The 14,011-nt window shown below is 38.8% G+C and overlaps 1 protein-coding gene across 4 annotated transcripts in view; it reads right to left on the bottom strand.

Moving 5' to 3' along the window:
* Positions 1–296: 296 nt before the first annotated feature.
* The window catches only part of brat (tripartite motif-containing protein brain tumor), a 192,728-nt gene continuing 179,013 nt past the window's right edge, over positions 297–14,011 (bottom strand). For 3 of the 4 annotated variants that reach the window (XM_028310338.1, XM_028310330.1, XM_028310323.1), the window contains one exon: positions 297–5,506. In XM_028310338.1, coding sequence (XP_028166139.1) covers positions 2,950–5,487 — 2,538 coding nt within the window. In that variant the 5' untranslated portion in view covers positions 5,488–5,506 and the 3' untranslated portion in view covers positions 297–2,949. Of the gene's footprint in view, positions 5,507–10,484; positions 10,489–12,605; positions 12,613–14,011 lie in introns of those variants that run through there. The other variant, XM_028310347.1, reaches the window with a different exon arrangement.

Below are 14,011 nucleotides of genomic sequence, written 5' to 3'. Positions count from 1 at the left end.
ACATGTTTCAATTTATCAGTCAAGCTTTAGAAATGCAATTTTAAGAATGAAATGTTTTCGTACTGAAAATCATTTTTTCACTTACATATTATGCAAAAAACACAAAAATAATTAATTGTGAACGAAAATTAGTTTGTAATAATAATCATTATAATTGAACCTTAATTCGGGTTAAAATAAAAATAGCTAACTGTCAAATTCAAAATAAAATAAAATACACAGCATTACATAGGCGTGAATTGTGTTGTCATAATTTGCACATCTTATTATAGTAATTTTGATGAACTACACTATACTTAGTTTAAATATAATACGACGAAACGATCAATTAAGTAAAAGCGTATGTTTTTTACCAGGAATACTTCATCACGAAAAATTAAAACTAAGAATTAAAAGTCATTACGACTGATATAATTCATGGTGAAATTTTTCATATGAAGCTATCAATGTTTAAAACTAAATAAATGTTTACCCATATCTAGCGTGATCTCAGTTTTTTACGACAAATTGCAAACTGTAAGCTCATAATAATAGTGTATAAACAAATAAAAAGGTAAATCATAGGTGAACTCATTGGGTATCGGCGCATGCAATCGGACAAGGCAATTCGACGGAAAAAACTGAGAAAAAGCGGACTGTAAAACAGCAATTTGAATTAGCTTACGATCAATCAAGTCCAGTACCAGTGGATTAGGAGAAACACAACAAACATAGGCGCCTCAGGTATTTTCTAATTTACTAGGAACAGAGTGGCCTATAATAAAAATCATTGGTGATAAATCACTGAAATTTGGACTCTAAGACCCATTGTTGTTGTGATTCGCTTAATCCAGTGGGGTATCGATATTTAACTATTCGATCGAAGGCGCGTCAGGGCAAGTGGTGCATGCGCTGTGATATGCAAAGAACAGAAAATAACATGTGAAGAACGGTTACTCTTAAATGCTCTGGGACCGGTGCAGGACGTAACGCAATAATTTCATTCAAATTTTATCGAGTGACAACGATCTGGCATTCATGGACCTTGCACCGACACAACAATTGGAACCATCTAAGATATCCATCAGACTTATGATTAGAGTCGATAAATCAGAGTATGGTACATATTTACAAACAATACTAAATATCACTTATTAAATCACAACATGATTGTATGGCACTTGCAACGCAGGTATTGCATCCGTCCACAGCGCACGACACTCGCCCGACGCGACTTCAATGTTCAACGAGATAATTTATTTAGGAGCATAGGATTATCACCAATCGAAACATATAACCTAAACTAATGCAGATCAAAAATTAAGAAAACGACCCCCGACCCGCTTCGGTCGCATCAGATCTCTTTATTGTCATAGATTCAGCAAAAAATACTAAAAATCATTATTCACTAAGAAAACCAAAAACTAATGAAAATCGAACTAAAATAATTCTGCTAACACACACAAACACACGGTACTGAAATAAAAAAATAGTAGCATAATATTCATAGAATACGAAAAAAAATTAAATGATAAACATGCACCGTATTACTACTACCACTACAGAAATATGTTTCCATATAAAAATATCTTACCAGAATAACAAATTGTATAAAATTATTTTGTATACCAAGCGAGCTATAATACTCCCGTAAGTAGTGAATCGCGTTCAGATGCGGTGCCCTCAATATCTCATTCTAAAAATCTCAGAAACATAATCATTTATAAAAAAAGGCTAGCGAGACGACGATTTTCTAAAGTGCTCTACTAGTTACTACCGTATCCAATCACTTAAAATATTCAAATACTAGATTTGTATAAAAACGAATAATATTATTATCAACCAAATGTTACTAATCGTTACAACAACGTGGAAACTAAGGTCCGTGGGCTCTCAGTGACTAGGCGGTAATGACATCGATAAAAAAAGAAAACTGTCTTCCAACACAATTAACATAACTACAACCATTTCTATTAAACAGTAAGGTACATCATCTAAAATGCTTTATAATACTCAAGTTGCGGAGTTTACAAGAATGGCGGTAGTTCGGTTCAAAATTAATTGAGGTCTATAAAACATTTTGGATCACTCGCCACGTTGTGATGTTTCAAAACTCACTCAACTCCTCCAAGGATCCAGAAGAGCTGCTGTAAGGAACGCCGCAGTCAACTTTGTCATTGATAAAACCCCTAACATCACATTTCCCTAAAATTTTGTAACTACATTAAGAGGGGTAGTAACTAAAGATTGTCCATTATCAGCTCAATCAATTTAACACTTACCTAATAATAATGTAACAACTTCTTACTTAATTTCATAATCATATTTCAATCGACACAGAATAAGTGCTAATTAAAAACAGGAAGTGCCATTGTGCCGAAGAATAATCTTAAAACTAACAACAATACCGCTCGATGCTCTCTTATTACAATAAAATCACACGCTTAACGCCTAACAATTTTTAAGTAATAGTTAAAATATTGGTCCAACAAATGGGCTAAATAATACAAATGCCCTTAATATTCATCCCTAATTTAACGATGTGGGATATGAAAAAATATTATTCAATAGATTAAAAAATGATAAGGGTCGAGAACACCGTTCGCATGTTTGGGTCGATCCAACGGAATAATCTCTATCCTTTAAATAGGTACTCGAATAACAATGTCAATACTATCAACTAATCTCATTACAGTTTCATTTAGAAGTAATGCATACAGAGATCTCATGCCGAAAAATATGTAAAGAATTCCCATCGTTAGTCAATTTGATCACATCGAGACAGCCACAATCAATTAACACTTTCACTTACAAAAATTTTGAGTTTCCTTCACATTGGAATCGTCACTTGAACTACTCAAAAATTGACACATATGGCCAGAAGAACAGTCTGTCACTTTACTTGCGTTTCAAGTTGATCCTACGCTTGTACATCGGTCATTCCGATCTCCTGTGATCAGAGCGGGCGGCTCACATGCCTATGGGCGGCACTTGCACGTAGCGGTAGATGTAGAGCCGGTAGTCTTTGCTGGCCAGCACCACCGAGCCGTCGTCCATCAGCGCCACGTCGAAGCACTGCGCGTGCTTCACTTTGCTCTCCAAAGCGGACACCAATTGTCCGTCCTGCGTGAATATCGTCAAGTTGAAGTTGTTGTGGTTATCTGCGATAAGGATCTCTCCCGCGGCGTTAATGCCCACACCGATCGGGTAATTTGTCACTCCCTCGCCGCCAATCTGGCGCAGGTAAATGCCTTCGTAATTGAACACCTTAACGCAGTGCGCGCGGTTGTCGCTAATGAAGATCTCTTGCTTGTCATTAACGACGACGCCATTCGGGAATTCCAAGTGTTTTGAGCATCCGAATTTCTGCAATACGTTGCCAACTTGATCGAAGATGATAACGCGCATGACTTTGCACTCCACGACTACAATGCGACCTTTATTGTCGACCGTGACGCCTCGGGGGTGTTGCAGAATATTGGCGCCGAATTTGCGCACGAATTGTCCGTATTGGTTGTAAATCTGAATCTGGTGGGTCGGGGACCGCTCAGTGACGATGATGTCACCAGATGTGCGCACTACAGCCACTCGGTTGGGGTACAAGAGCTGCCCATCGCGTTTACCGCATTCCCCGAATTGGAATTTGAATCGACCCTCTTTGTCGAAAATCTGAATGCGATGGTTGTTAGTATCGGCCACAATTATATCGTTTTGAGCATTTACTGCGACACCGCTCGGTTCCGTAAACTGACCTTCCATCACTCCGAATTCACCAAATTTGCAGTGGTAAATCATTTTTTGGCGTTTGATCTGAGATTTTGGCGGAAATATGGCAGTGGAAATCAGTTTGTTTGTCAAGTCCAAGATAGGATCGGGGTGAGTGGCAGCCGTAAGCGAGTACGGATCGGTGGGCGCAGATGGGAACAGAGAGTCGCAACCACCGTTGGACCACTTTTCATAGGGATTGATTCCGTTCAAATTGATATCTCCAATAGCTGTAGAGAATGGTCCTAGACTGTTGGCACTGTTGAACCTCTTCGAGATTATGTTCGACTCAAATGGTGAGGTGGATTGGCTGGTGGGACCAAGAAGGCCATTTGTATATGGGCGGTCTAATACCCCGTTGAGGCTGGAAGGTAGGTGGATTCCACCATTAAGGCTTCCAGAACTGCCATTCACGCTACTGCTGCTAGATGATGAGCCGCCATTCAAGAGAGACCCATTCGTGGGACGAGCAATCGGGGGTTGCTTCGTTGGGCCTACATTAGCTTCTGAGCTTGAACGCACATATCCAAAAGTGTTTCGCACGCCGACTTGTATCGCTTGGTAGTTTGACACAAACTCTAGTTCGCAAGCAGTTTGCATGCTCTGCTCTGGGTTGGAACTCATCAGGGCTTGTAGTTTGGTGTCTAACAGTTTCCTGAACATTAAAATTTCAGCAATGTTGGCGCATTTAGTTAGTCGATCCACAAAATCGCAAGTCTGGTAAATCTTGTCGACAGTTTCCTGAGCTTTCTGTCCGACAACTGTCAAAGCGATCTGTTTTGTCGAGAAAACGCTCTCTAGTTCTTTGAGTAATTCTTGTTTACGCTCTTCGAGCATAGAGCGGTAGAATTGGAAGGTATCATTAATTTCATTTTGAGCTTTGTGGTACTGGACTTGTAATTTTCCAGCAGCGTGTTCAACAGTCTTGACTACATGCCTGATCTCGGTAGCGCGAGTCTTGGCTTCGGTTACAGCTTGTTGCATAAGCTCCATCTGTTTAGGTCCCGCGTCAGATAAATGTTCGCAGTCGTGCAATGCAGCGGGATGTTCAATAATAGTGCATTCTTTGCAGACGGGCACGGAGCAGGTGCGGCAGAAATATTTCAAGATGTCATTCTTGTGTCTCGGGCAGAAAGCGGTTTTGTCGCCGCTTGGTGTAAGGGTAGATCCGAGCATACCCTTGTCATCTTTGAGGTCCGTGAACGCGAGCACACGGTGGCCCTCGAAGCAATGCATGAATTGGTGGGCCATGACGCAGTTGGGACAGAGGAAGTTGGCGCAGTCAACGCAGCGAGCTACGGCGTCGGATTCCTTTGATTTACAGCCGGTGCAGCGGGCTGAAGGCGAGCTTGTTTGGCGAGCGCTCGGCAGAAGATCGGCGTCCTGCTCAACGGCCGCTGCTATCACAAGATTGGGTAGGAGCCCGTGTATGCCTGCAGGAGGCAGCTGGCTGTCAACGCGGCACGTGACGCAGGTAACTTTATCAGGGTGCGTTTGTTCCCTCTCCAGGCAGCCCCGGCAGAATGTATGGAAGCAGTTTAGTACTTTGGGGTCGGCGAATGTCTCTCGGCAAATTGCACAGGTGGTGTCGAGGCCGTCGAATTCACGGAGGTCACATACGGCGGAGTCACTCGCAGGAGGCGAGGAGCCGCTAAGGGTCAAGGGCGATAAGGAGCCACGCTCCAGCGAACCTATAGAGTTGGCACCGGGCAGCGACTCAAGGGACGGGGTGCGTGAGGCCATCTTCAGGAAACCGGCATCCCTGTAACAATACAAAAGAAATGTTAATATAAAGTAAGAAAGAAACAAAGACTTGTAAGTGAATGTGTTCGCATTAGTATGAATGTAACATAACATTTGTAATACGTCAGCATTTTCCCATTTCTCGAACCCCTGACCTAACATACAGTAGCGTTGCCATAAACATGATAAATAGACAAGCTTTGTTCAATATTTTCGGGGAATTTGTGAGCGACGGAGCATAACATCGGAAGGAGCGGCGAACGGAGAAAATATCAATAATGGCCGTCAGGCGGTTCGGGAACTGCACGCTAGGAATGTTTATATCGTGATGCAGTTTGAGCCAAGGGCACGGTTGCCATGGCTACGCATAGGGCGAATGTAAGGGGAACTTCGTATTCGAATTAGGGTGAGGGTGGAAATTTATTTTGACTCCCCCGTGTTTACTAATGCTACCTAAGGGGAGATATTTGCGAGGTGAATGCCCTTGTTTTATGGTAGTTTGAAATTACGTTTAGCAACAAGGTGAATATAATTGGACGGGCAGTACCTGATACTTTAAAAGGGGAAAACAATAAAACACACTTGAGACCCTTGTCCCCGTAAAATTAGCAGTTTCGAGCAATTAATGAGTTTCAATGTGTTAAATAAATAAATGCGATACATTTTTCTGTATATTGAATCCAGAAACCCTGACTTAGTCTCTTCAATTTTAATGAGACGAAATAACTTTGTTCCGGCTTTAATACAACCAGAAATAAAATTCGGAAAGTTCCTCTCTCAATAACAGGAGGGGATGACAAAAACTTTGCAACTCCAATTTCATTTAGTCCGTTTCAAACGTTTGCAATTTGGTTAAATCCTGTACAATGCATCACGGAGAGCGTATCTGTCTAATTCGAGCTGAGTGTAGAACAGCCATTTCACTTTGAAAGCAAAACTATCCGCTAAAATGGGATCTGTAGCTATATGTATAGCTGCGATTATTCACCGCCCGTCAACCACCCTCTTGTAGATATTTCGTTCCTTCCCTTAAATTCCTTTATCACTTTCGGCCAGCCTTTGTCACACAGTCGTTGCTGGAGAGTTATAATATGAGGATAATATCGTTTTGTTTTATAGATTTCACTGAATTTAGACTTCTAGACAAAATTTAAGCGTTTTCTTTAAAGCTTCGGACAAAGTGAACCACTTCATCATTCAAAACTATTTTGCTCTTTGAAAGTTTTTCTAGGAAAATTTTTGAGACAAGCATTTTGTACGAATTCTTCATATTTTCAATGCACGTTTAACAACAACCTAAAGTTGAGAATGTATTGGAACAATTCTTAACATTGCGGTAGGTCAACTTGCTTGTATTTAAATTTCGTTTCAGCCAAATGACGTCCACTGCTGGACAAACGCTTTCCCCAAGGATTTCCATAACTGCATGCCCATCAAAATTGTTTTCCTTGATAGAACTGCTAATCAATTTGAACTACGGAGCATCGCTTCTAAATCACGATGTAAGGGTGCATAGAATACCATGATCGATGCGAGCGCAATACATTACGGCGTCCCAAGCGACAGTGGGTAGTCGCATCGCGGATGCGTCGGTGCATACGAATTCGCCACATTGGGACTGCAGCTGCCTAATGAAGATCAGCCGGATTTGTGAGCGCTGCGGTTACTGCGTTCTGCGACGTAAATGATTCTGGTGGAACAAATGCTGGTGAGGGTTCGAAACTTAACACTGTTTTAAATGGGTGTTTTCTTGGGATTTCATTGTTATTGTACGAATATTTGTCTCCTTGTAAATTAAATAAATGAAGTTTGATTAAAAGATAAACCTAATAAGCTGAGTTTTAATGTTAGGTTACCTACAACTTAAGGATACAAATTAGCCGCTATTGGCGATGATGAATAGGCTGGATGAGTCTTAAGTGTTTGCACCAAAGCATAAGAAATATTTATATCAAATGTATTTTAGTGATCTGCAATTTCTTAACCTAACTAGGAATAAATACAAAGTATGTATGTCCCATCTGGAAAGCAAAGCTCCTCTCTACCATTGAATCGGTGGCGTTACTTGTTAATTAAAAATATTAGTGAAGGAGTCCTAAACTGATTTATGATTTAGCCCAGAAATAATGTATTTTCACATAAATGTCACATAAAAGGTGTTTCAGCAATCAAGTTACTAGTATTCGGGAGCGCTCGGCTAATGAAGATACGGATTGTTGCAGTGTGTGCGGTTACGTTTAATTCTGCCGCATGAAAGCGCCGGCTAAAAGGGGAATTAGTTAAACACGGTAGAGCCACTTTTCAATGGATATTGCCACACTATGTGGCTAAGGCCGAGTTGCACCATCTTACTTTAACTTTGACAAACGTAAAAAATCTGTCAAACTTGATACAAAAAGCACCGGTTATCGTTATTGTTACGGTTAAAATAAGGTGGTGCCACTTGGCCTAAGAGTTCTATTATTTTAACATAATATGGACTACTATGATCAGTACCAATATGGACCAAAATTGCTACATTTAAATAAGTCTGAAGAAAATTAAGAGTAAAGGCTTGATATAATGCAATTCGCAGTAGGTATCTGCTTGATTTATTGAAAAGATTTTTTGGTGAAATTCAGCCGATCATTTTTTCCCTACAAACTGATAAACACAAACATCTATGAGGTCTCACAGTGCGCGTGAACACACAGGGTCCCAAAAACCTATTCTTAGACACTACTTGAGTGGCGGAGTGACACACACGAACCAATTACAAAGCTTTATTAAACGCTGTGCATTCGACTTTGCATAGCGTTCACTTAAGCAAGCATCGTTTGTGAATATGGGTGTTAGTATCCCTTAATAGCCTTGATAATAAGGAGTGAACCCACTACAATGTATTGCATTGGCAGTCAACGGTAACCAAGTTTTCTACCTAAAAGCTTTTGCCTTTTCGTTTAGTTAATTAAGTTTTCCGCTTTGCATATGTTTATTCTTTTGCCTTTAATGTTTGCCTTCCATTGTGTGTAATTAAAAAAATGTGCAATGCTCTACTACGAGTATAAAGACATATAAAAGCATTTTCACGGTTTTTGCTGAGTGCGTGAGTTAAGCAATTATTAATGTGGTTCATTCCAAAAGTACGTTTATTCAAATACACTCCGTATTTTCAAAATGACAGCGCATATGGAACTGAAGCGTCGAAGGAAAAATCTGGAAATATCGTTAAATTTTCAGTAAAAACTACCATCAATTTCAACTTAAACGCTCCGAGAATACTGTTCAAATTAATTCCAAGCTGTATCTTACAGAAATTTGAAATTTCTAGTACATCGACAGTATGTTACGGAGACAGCAATCGGGAGTGTAGCGCATTTGCATCAACTGCGTTTAAAACTTTAAAGCTTCATACTTACTGCAAGCGAGGCTATATGAAACTACATAAAGAGATAAGCAAGACAAGTTATTCAACGATAACAATCAAAGTACCTACTTAATTATCATTTCAGAAGAAAGAAAAGATATTATCTATCTCAGAGTCATAAATCACTGAAAATAAACTTGCCGCTCTAATTTTCAGAAATTATTTTTCACTAGCTTTCCGCCCGCGGTTTCGCCCGCGTGGTATTTTGTCTGTCACAGAAAAACTTTATCACGCGCGTCCCTGGTTCATAAACCGGGATAAAAACTATCCTATGTCCTTTCCCGGGACTCAAACTATCTCTATGCCAAATTTCATCAAAATCGGTTCAGTGGTTTAGGCGTAAAAGCAAGACAGACAGACAGAGTTACTTTCGCATTTATAATATGTAGTAGCATCTTTTACAATATGTTCCAGATTGAAACGCATCAGTTTGTGTGTGAACTCAGCGGTTTGCAAGGTGATGTATGGAAGGCAGCATCGACTGGCACGGACTAAAGCACATCAAGCTAAACCCAGTGGTCTTATCTGGTTGTAATAAAGGCTATTTTGCAACAAAAATGGATACTCTGATGTGCTTTCGACTGTACAAGTACATATGTCAAGGCAAATACCATTTGACTTCGCTCGCGTATGCAGCGAATATGGCGGTAGTTTATGAAACCAAATATTATGAATGCATTGCGAGTCTGAATGGGACGATTTATTCAAGAGTATGGCAAAGATAGATGCGATTTTAGAAAGAGAAAAATATATAGTTCTTATATCCAATTCCTATTTCTATTGTATTTCCAACTTCATAGATAAAATAAGACAAACATAAAGGTAGGTTAGGTTAGGCAAAGTTACCTATTGTTAACAATAAATAAATACAATAGGCCAGAAATTGTATCAGTTTTTCTACCGTAACTCTATTAATTATGAATTTCAACTATAATTTCTTATTTAATATTACCTTCTGAATCTTGAGCTTATTATTATTTCATTCATAAAATGTCTAGTTATAACAAATTCATTAAACAATAAAGAAAAAGTTCTGTAGTTAACAACTAAATTGTTTCAATATTCTATAAACCATTGTTCTGTGGAATAACTTCGCGATCAATACTAAAGTCCGATAAAACGATCTTGATTAGAAACAGAAAGGCGAAGTTCGAAAGTAAATACAAATTTGGGTCCGTAAGTAATGACTATTGGTAATTTTACAAGGAAAACCCAATTTAAGTTAGGCATTTGTAGAGTGGGTAGCACTATAGTTGAAAATTGTATGGTATTGTGCCGACAAATCTCTGGGGAAGGTGGTCCCTTGGCGGGAACTGATCTAGCGAAAACTAGAAGCGATTAAATAATAAGTGCCTCTAGACTACGACGCTTTTTAAACCGATTTCGCTTTGATAACTGTTTCGTAATTAAAAGGATAAAGTGATAGACTCCTAGACTGCATCTCACTTAACACCAGGTGCCATTTCGGTCAAATAGCTGCCTTGTTATGCATAAAAAAGAGCTCGAATCAAAAATCAATGTTCACGAATTGTCTCCAGACACAGAGTAAAAAATAATGATGAAATATTCATAGCTGAACACAATCGCAGACGTTTCTTCGATAGCACTGCCTGTTAAATCGATATAAAAATAATTGTAAAAATTAAATCATTGCTTGATATATTTTCTCAAACTCGCATCATTGTGACCAAGAAATGACAGTTTTATGTAAATAGCTTTCAAGAAAGTTGCTTGATGCTTACAATGAGAAGATTGGTAGTCAAATTACTGATGTAGGTATAATAAAATACTTTATCGTAACTCAATATTTTTATTTTCTATCTAACTTTCTGTCTAATACATACAGTACATAAACATGAGCACAGAATAAAACATTAGCAAGCCAAGTCGCTTCCAGTATACCTAAGCCCCGGCATAGGCTCGTTTCGTTCGGACCCCATTAATTGCGATTGGGTCGAAGCAGATTACGGAACCCCGAAAGGTTTTCCGAACTGTGCTAAATCACCAACGGCTTTTAGCGAAAATACACCCCAAATGTACAGGGATAAAGTGCACATTTGTCCGTCTGCTGTCCTGACAATTGAAATGTAAAAGCCTTGCGGTCCTCAGCTACGCGGGAAGGTGGAGGCACAGCTAATAATGAACAGTCTGACCAGTTTGAACAGTTAATAGAAAAATATGCAAATAACAATGCGCCAAACAAAAGCTAAAGATCTGTCAGAATTTAACGTAAAAAGCGAGATTGATATAAGATAATATAAATAGGTAGGTACTCGTATAATGTACAGTAGGAACTGTACAGAACACACATTTATTTTGTATTAATTTACCTCAGGGAGGACCTGCGTGAGACGCAGAGGAACAATTTATGTATTTTTCTAAAACGTCAATCAAATAGATTTTTTAAACTTTTAAGTATTAAAGTAAAAGATTTAACAATCAGACCTCTACTGGCTCATCTCTAAACAGTTACTTTATGTGCGTAAAGGAATACATTCATTTTCGATCGTGTCTAACTGCTTTCGTCAGGCTGTGGTTAGAAGCTAAGACTGTTAGGAAGCTGTATGTAACTAATTCCGTACATTTCTCATTGGTTGCCGAAATAATTCATGCTGACCACTAATGTGGCGATCTTTGCACTGCCTCCATAGGATATTAATGAATACTAGTTTCTTAGATTGTATGAATTAGATGTATGGGAAGTAGGTACTTCTGGGTACATCTGGAATTCGAGCTAAATCTGCCATTGGCGTTTGATACAGTTTAGTAACGTCAAATGCAGGGACAACTAAAAGATATTTAATTACGTCAAAATGTTTAATTAATCTTCTCGAAATTATCAAGTCAATTATTGGACACCAAAATTTTCACAACACTACAGCAATATTGGTTTGAAGTTTTATTAAAATCGGTTCCGACCGAGCTTCCTTTTAAATTATTTACTTTTTCTCATACTTACCGATTTGGCGAAAACAAAAGCACACTTAAAAGTTAAAATTTGTTTTGTTCAAAGCTAAAAGGCAGAGCAAAATCAATCACTTGCATAAGAAAGGCTCGATTTCATTTATCCTAACAATGTTACACGAACTGTTACATTTTTGCCGAAATGAAGCTATTCCTACGGCAACAATGTAATAAAGTCCTCAACTATACGCAGAATTGTAGAGAAGGAAACGCGTCACGCGCAGGGAAAATGGCCGCCCCAATATATCAACACACACGTGGAAACGATTCGGACGTTTATTAGGGATGCGCGTGTATCGATGTTTTATCGAGTGACGACACAAAATATGGCGCGCGGAAATAAGTTTTGGCTTATCTCCCTACAGTGCCGGATGAAAAATAGGGGTGCGATAGTAACGTACTTTGTAACGGTTACAAAACGATGTAATATTGGATCGTCGTATAATCGATGATATTTAAACAGCTTTATTTTGGATGCTGTTCATGTACGCGATTGGACATCAAGCTGAACACTGACGAATCTTATGTAGTTAAAAGTAAAACTGTCTTTGATTGTGCTCAAATAAACAACTTGAGTAGTTGGCGACAACAGCCGTCATCAATGTTTTATTTATTTATCGACTTGGTAAAAAAGTTCCACTGATGCCTAATGAATTAATCACTATAATCATAATCTATTAGTCCTTGTGGTAAAACGATCGATAAAACGGTCTGCGTAACATCTACGAAAAGTAGCTGATATTTTTACCGATATCGATTGAAACAAACCATGTAAAAGGGCATCTCTAGCGTTTACCGGGAAGAAACGTTCACCTTCCGGGATCGGAATGGGAAGATGCGTTTCCTATTCCCAAATGGAAGATTACAACACGCGAACGTTTGAGCAAAGTTGAAGGGAAAAGTGCTAAGAAAGTCTGAATGTACATTTCTTTGCGTCATTCTGTAATGATTAACTGCTTAAGGGCAAGCGATTTTAGAACTTAGCTACAGATTTAAGTCACAAAAAAGAAATTAAATCAATTGGATGTATTTCATTTGAACTTTCTTTCAGAGGCCTCTTTAGTGAATAGTTTGATCGTCAATATTAATAACCCAATCAGTAAAGACTGAGTTAGCAAAACATGTGCGAAAAGTATAGCGAATTTCTTTTCGGATTTAACCCTTTCTTTGCGGCACGATAGTAAAGTTGTTACGACCCTCATGTGGCACCGACTTCTGTTGCAACTGCAACTTACTATCAACGTGTTGAACCTGACGCAAAAGTTGTTCATTTTCTATTGTAAGTTTATCACTAGGTAGCATTTTGAAATACATTTTCATGTTTTTTGTCAATAATATTGCATTAATGTAACTAAAGTACCTATGTTCATTAATCCGTTGTTTGGTGTATAAAGCTTGCTTAGTTTGGGACTAGATAGTGCAGTGTAAAAAAATATCCAAGAACACCCATTTCTGTTTTAGTTGCTAAGGAAAATGTGACATTGGATATATCATTTCATTTGTCAATTAGTGCTCCAAAGGAGTGAAACATAAAAGCAAGGCGCAATCTTCAGAGATAAACGAATAGAACAAAAGGGCCCTTGTCTATGAGAGGAAACAGATGGGGTGAGTCACTTAAGCCGGCAAGACGTGTGAGTGTTAAGAGAAATATATTTTAACTAGCTTTCCGCCCACGGCTTCGCCCGCGTTGAATTTTGTCTGTCACAGAAAAACTTTATCGCGCGCGTCCCTGTTTCAAGAACCGGGATAAAAACTATCCTATGTCCTTTCTCGGGACTCAAACTATCTCCATGCCAAATTTCATCAAAATCGGTTCAGTGGTTTAGGCGTGAAAGAGAGACAGACAGACAGACAGAGTTACTTTCGCATTTATAAAATTAGTATAGATAGTATAGATATAGCACTTGTTCGTGAAATCGTGATACACAGCCTTATATTAGAAAAACAGTTAAAATAGCAAAGTTCTAATGAAGCTGACTATTATCCACTCCAGCCAGGCCATGATATAATCTTATCGACAATTTCAGACGACAAAGATATGGGCTTATCGTGCCTTATCGATATAATGCCTTGAAAGTTTATTGTGGCATGCATCCTAGAACTATTGACCATATTAATAACCCCTTACTAATAAAAGTTACACGCGTGTTGAAA

Source organism: Ostrinia furnacalis, unplaced genomic scaffold (genome assembly GCF_004193835.3).
Source record: "Ostrinia furnacalis isolate ACB-3 unplaced genomic scaffold, ASM419383v2 OfSCF0216, whole genome shotgun sequence".
NCBI classification, from domain to species: domain Eukaryota; kingdom Metazoa; phylum Arthropoda; class Insecta; order Lepidoptera; family Crambidae; genus Ostrinia; species Ostrinia furnacalis.
Note: the sequence above shows the minus strand (reverse complement) of the source record. Positions and strands in the feature narration are given on the sequence as shown.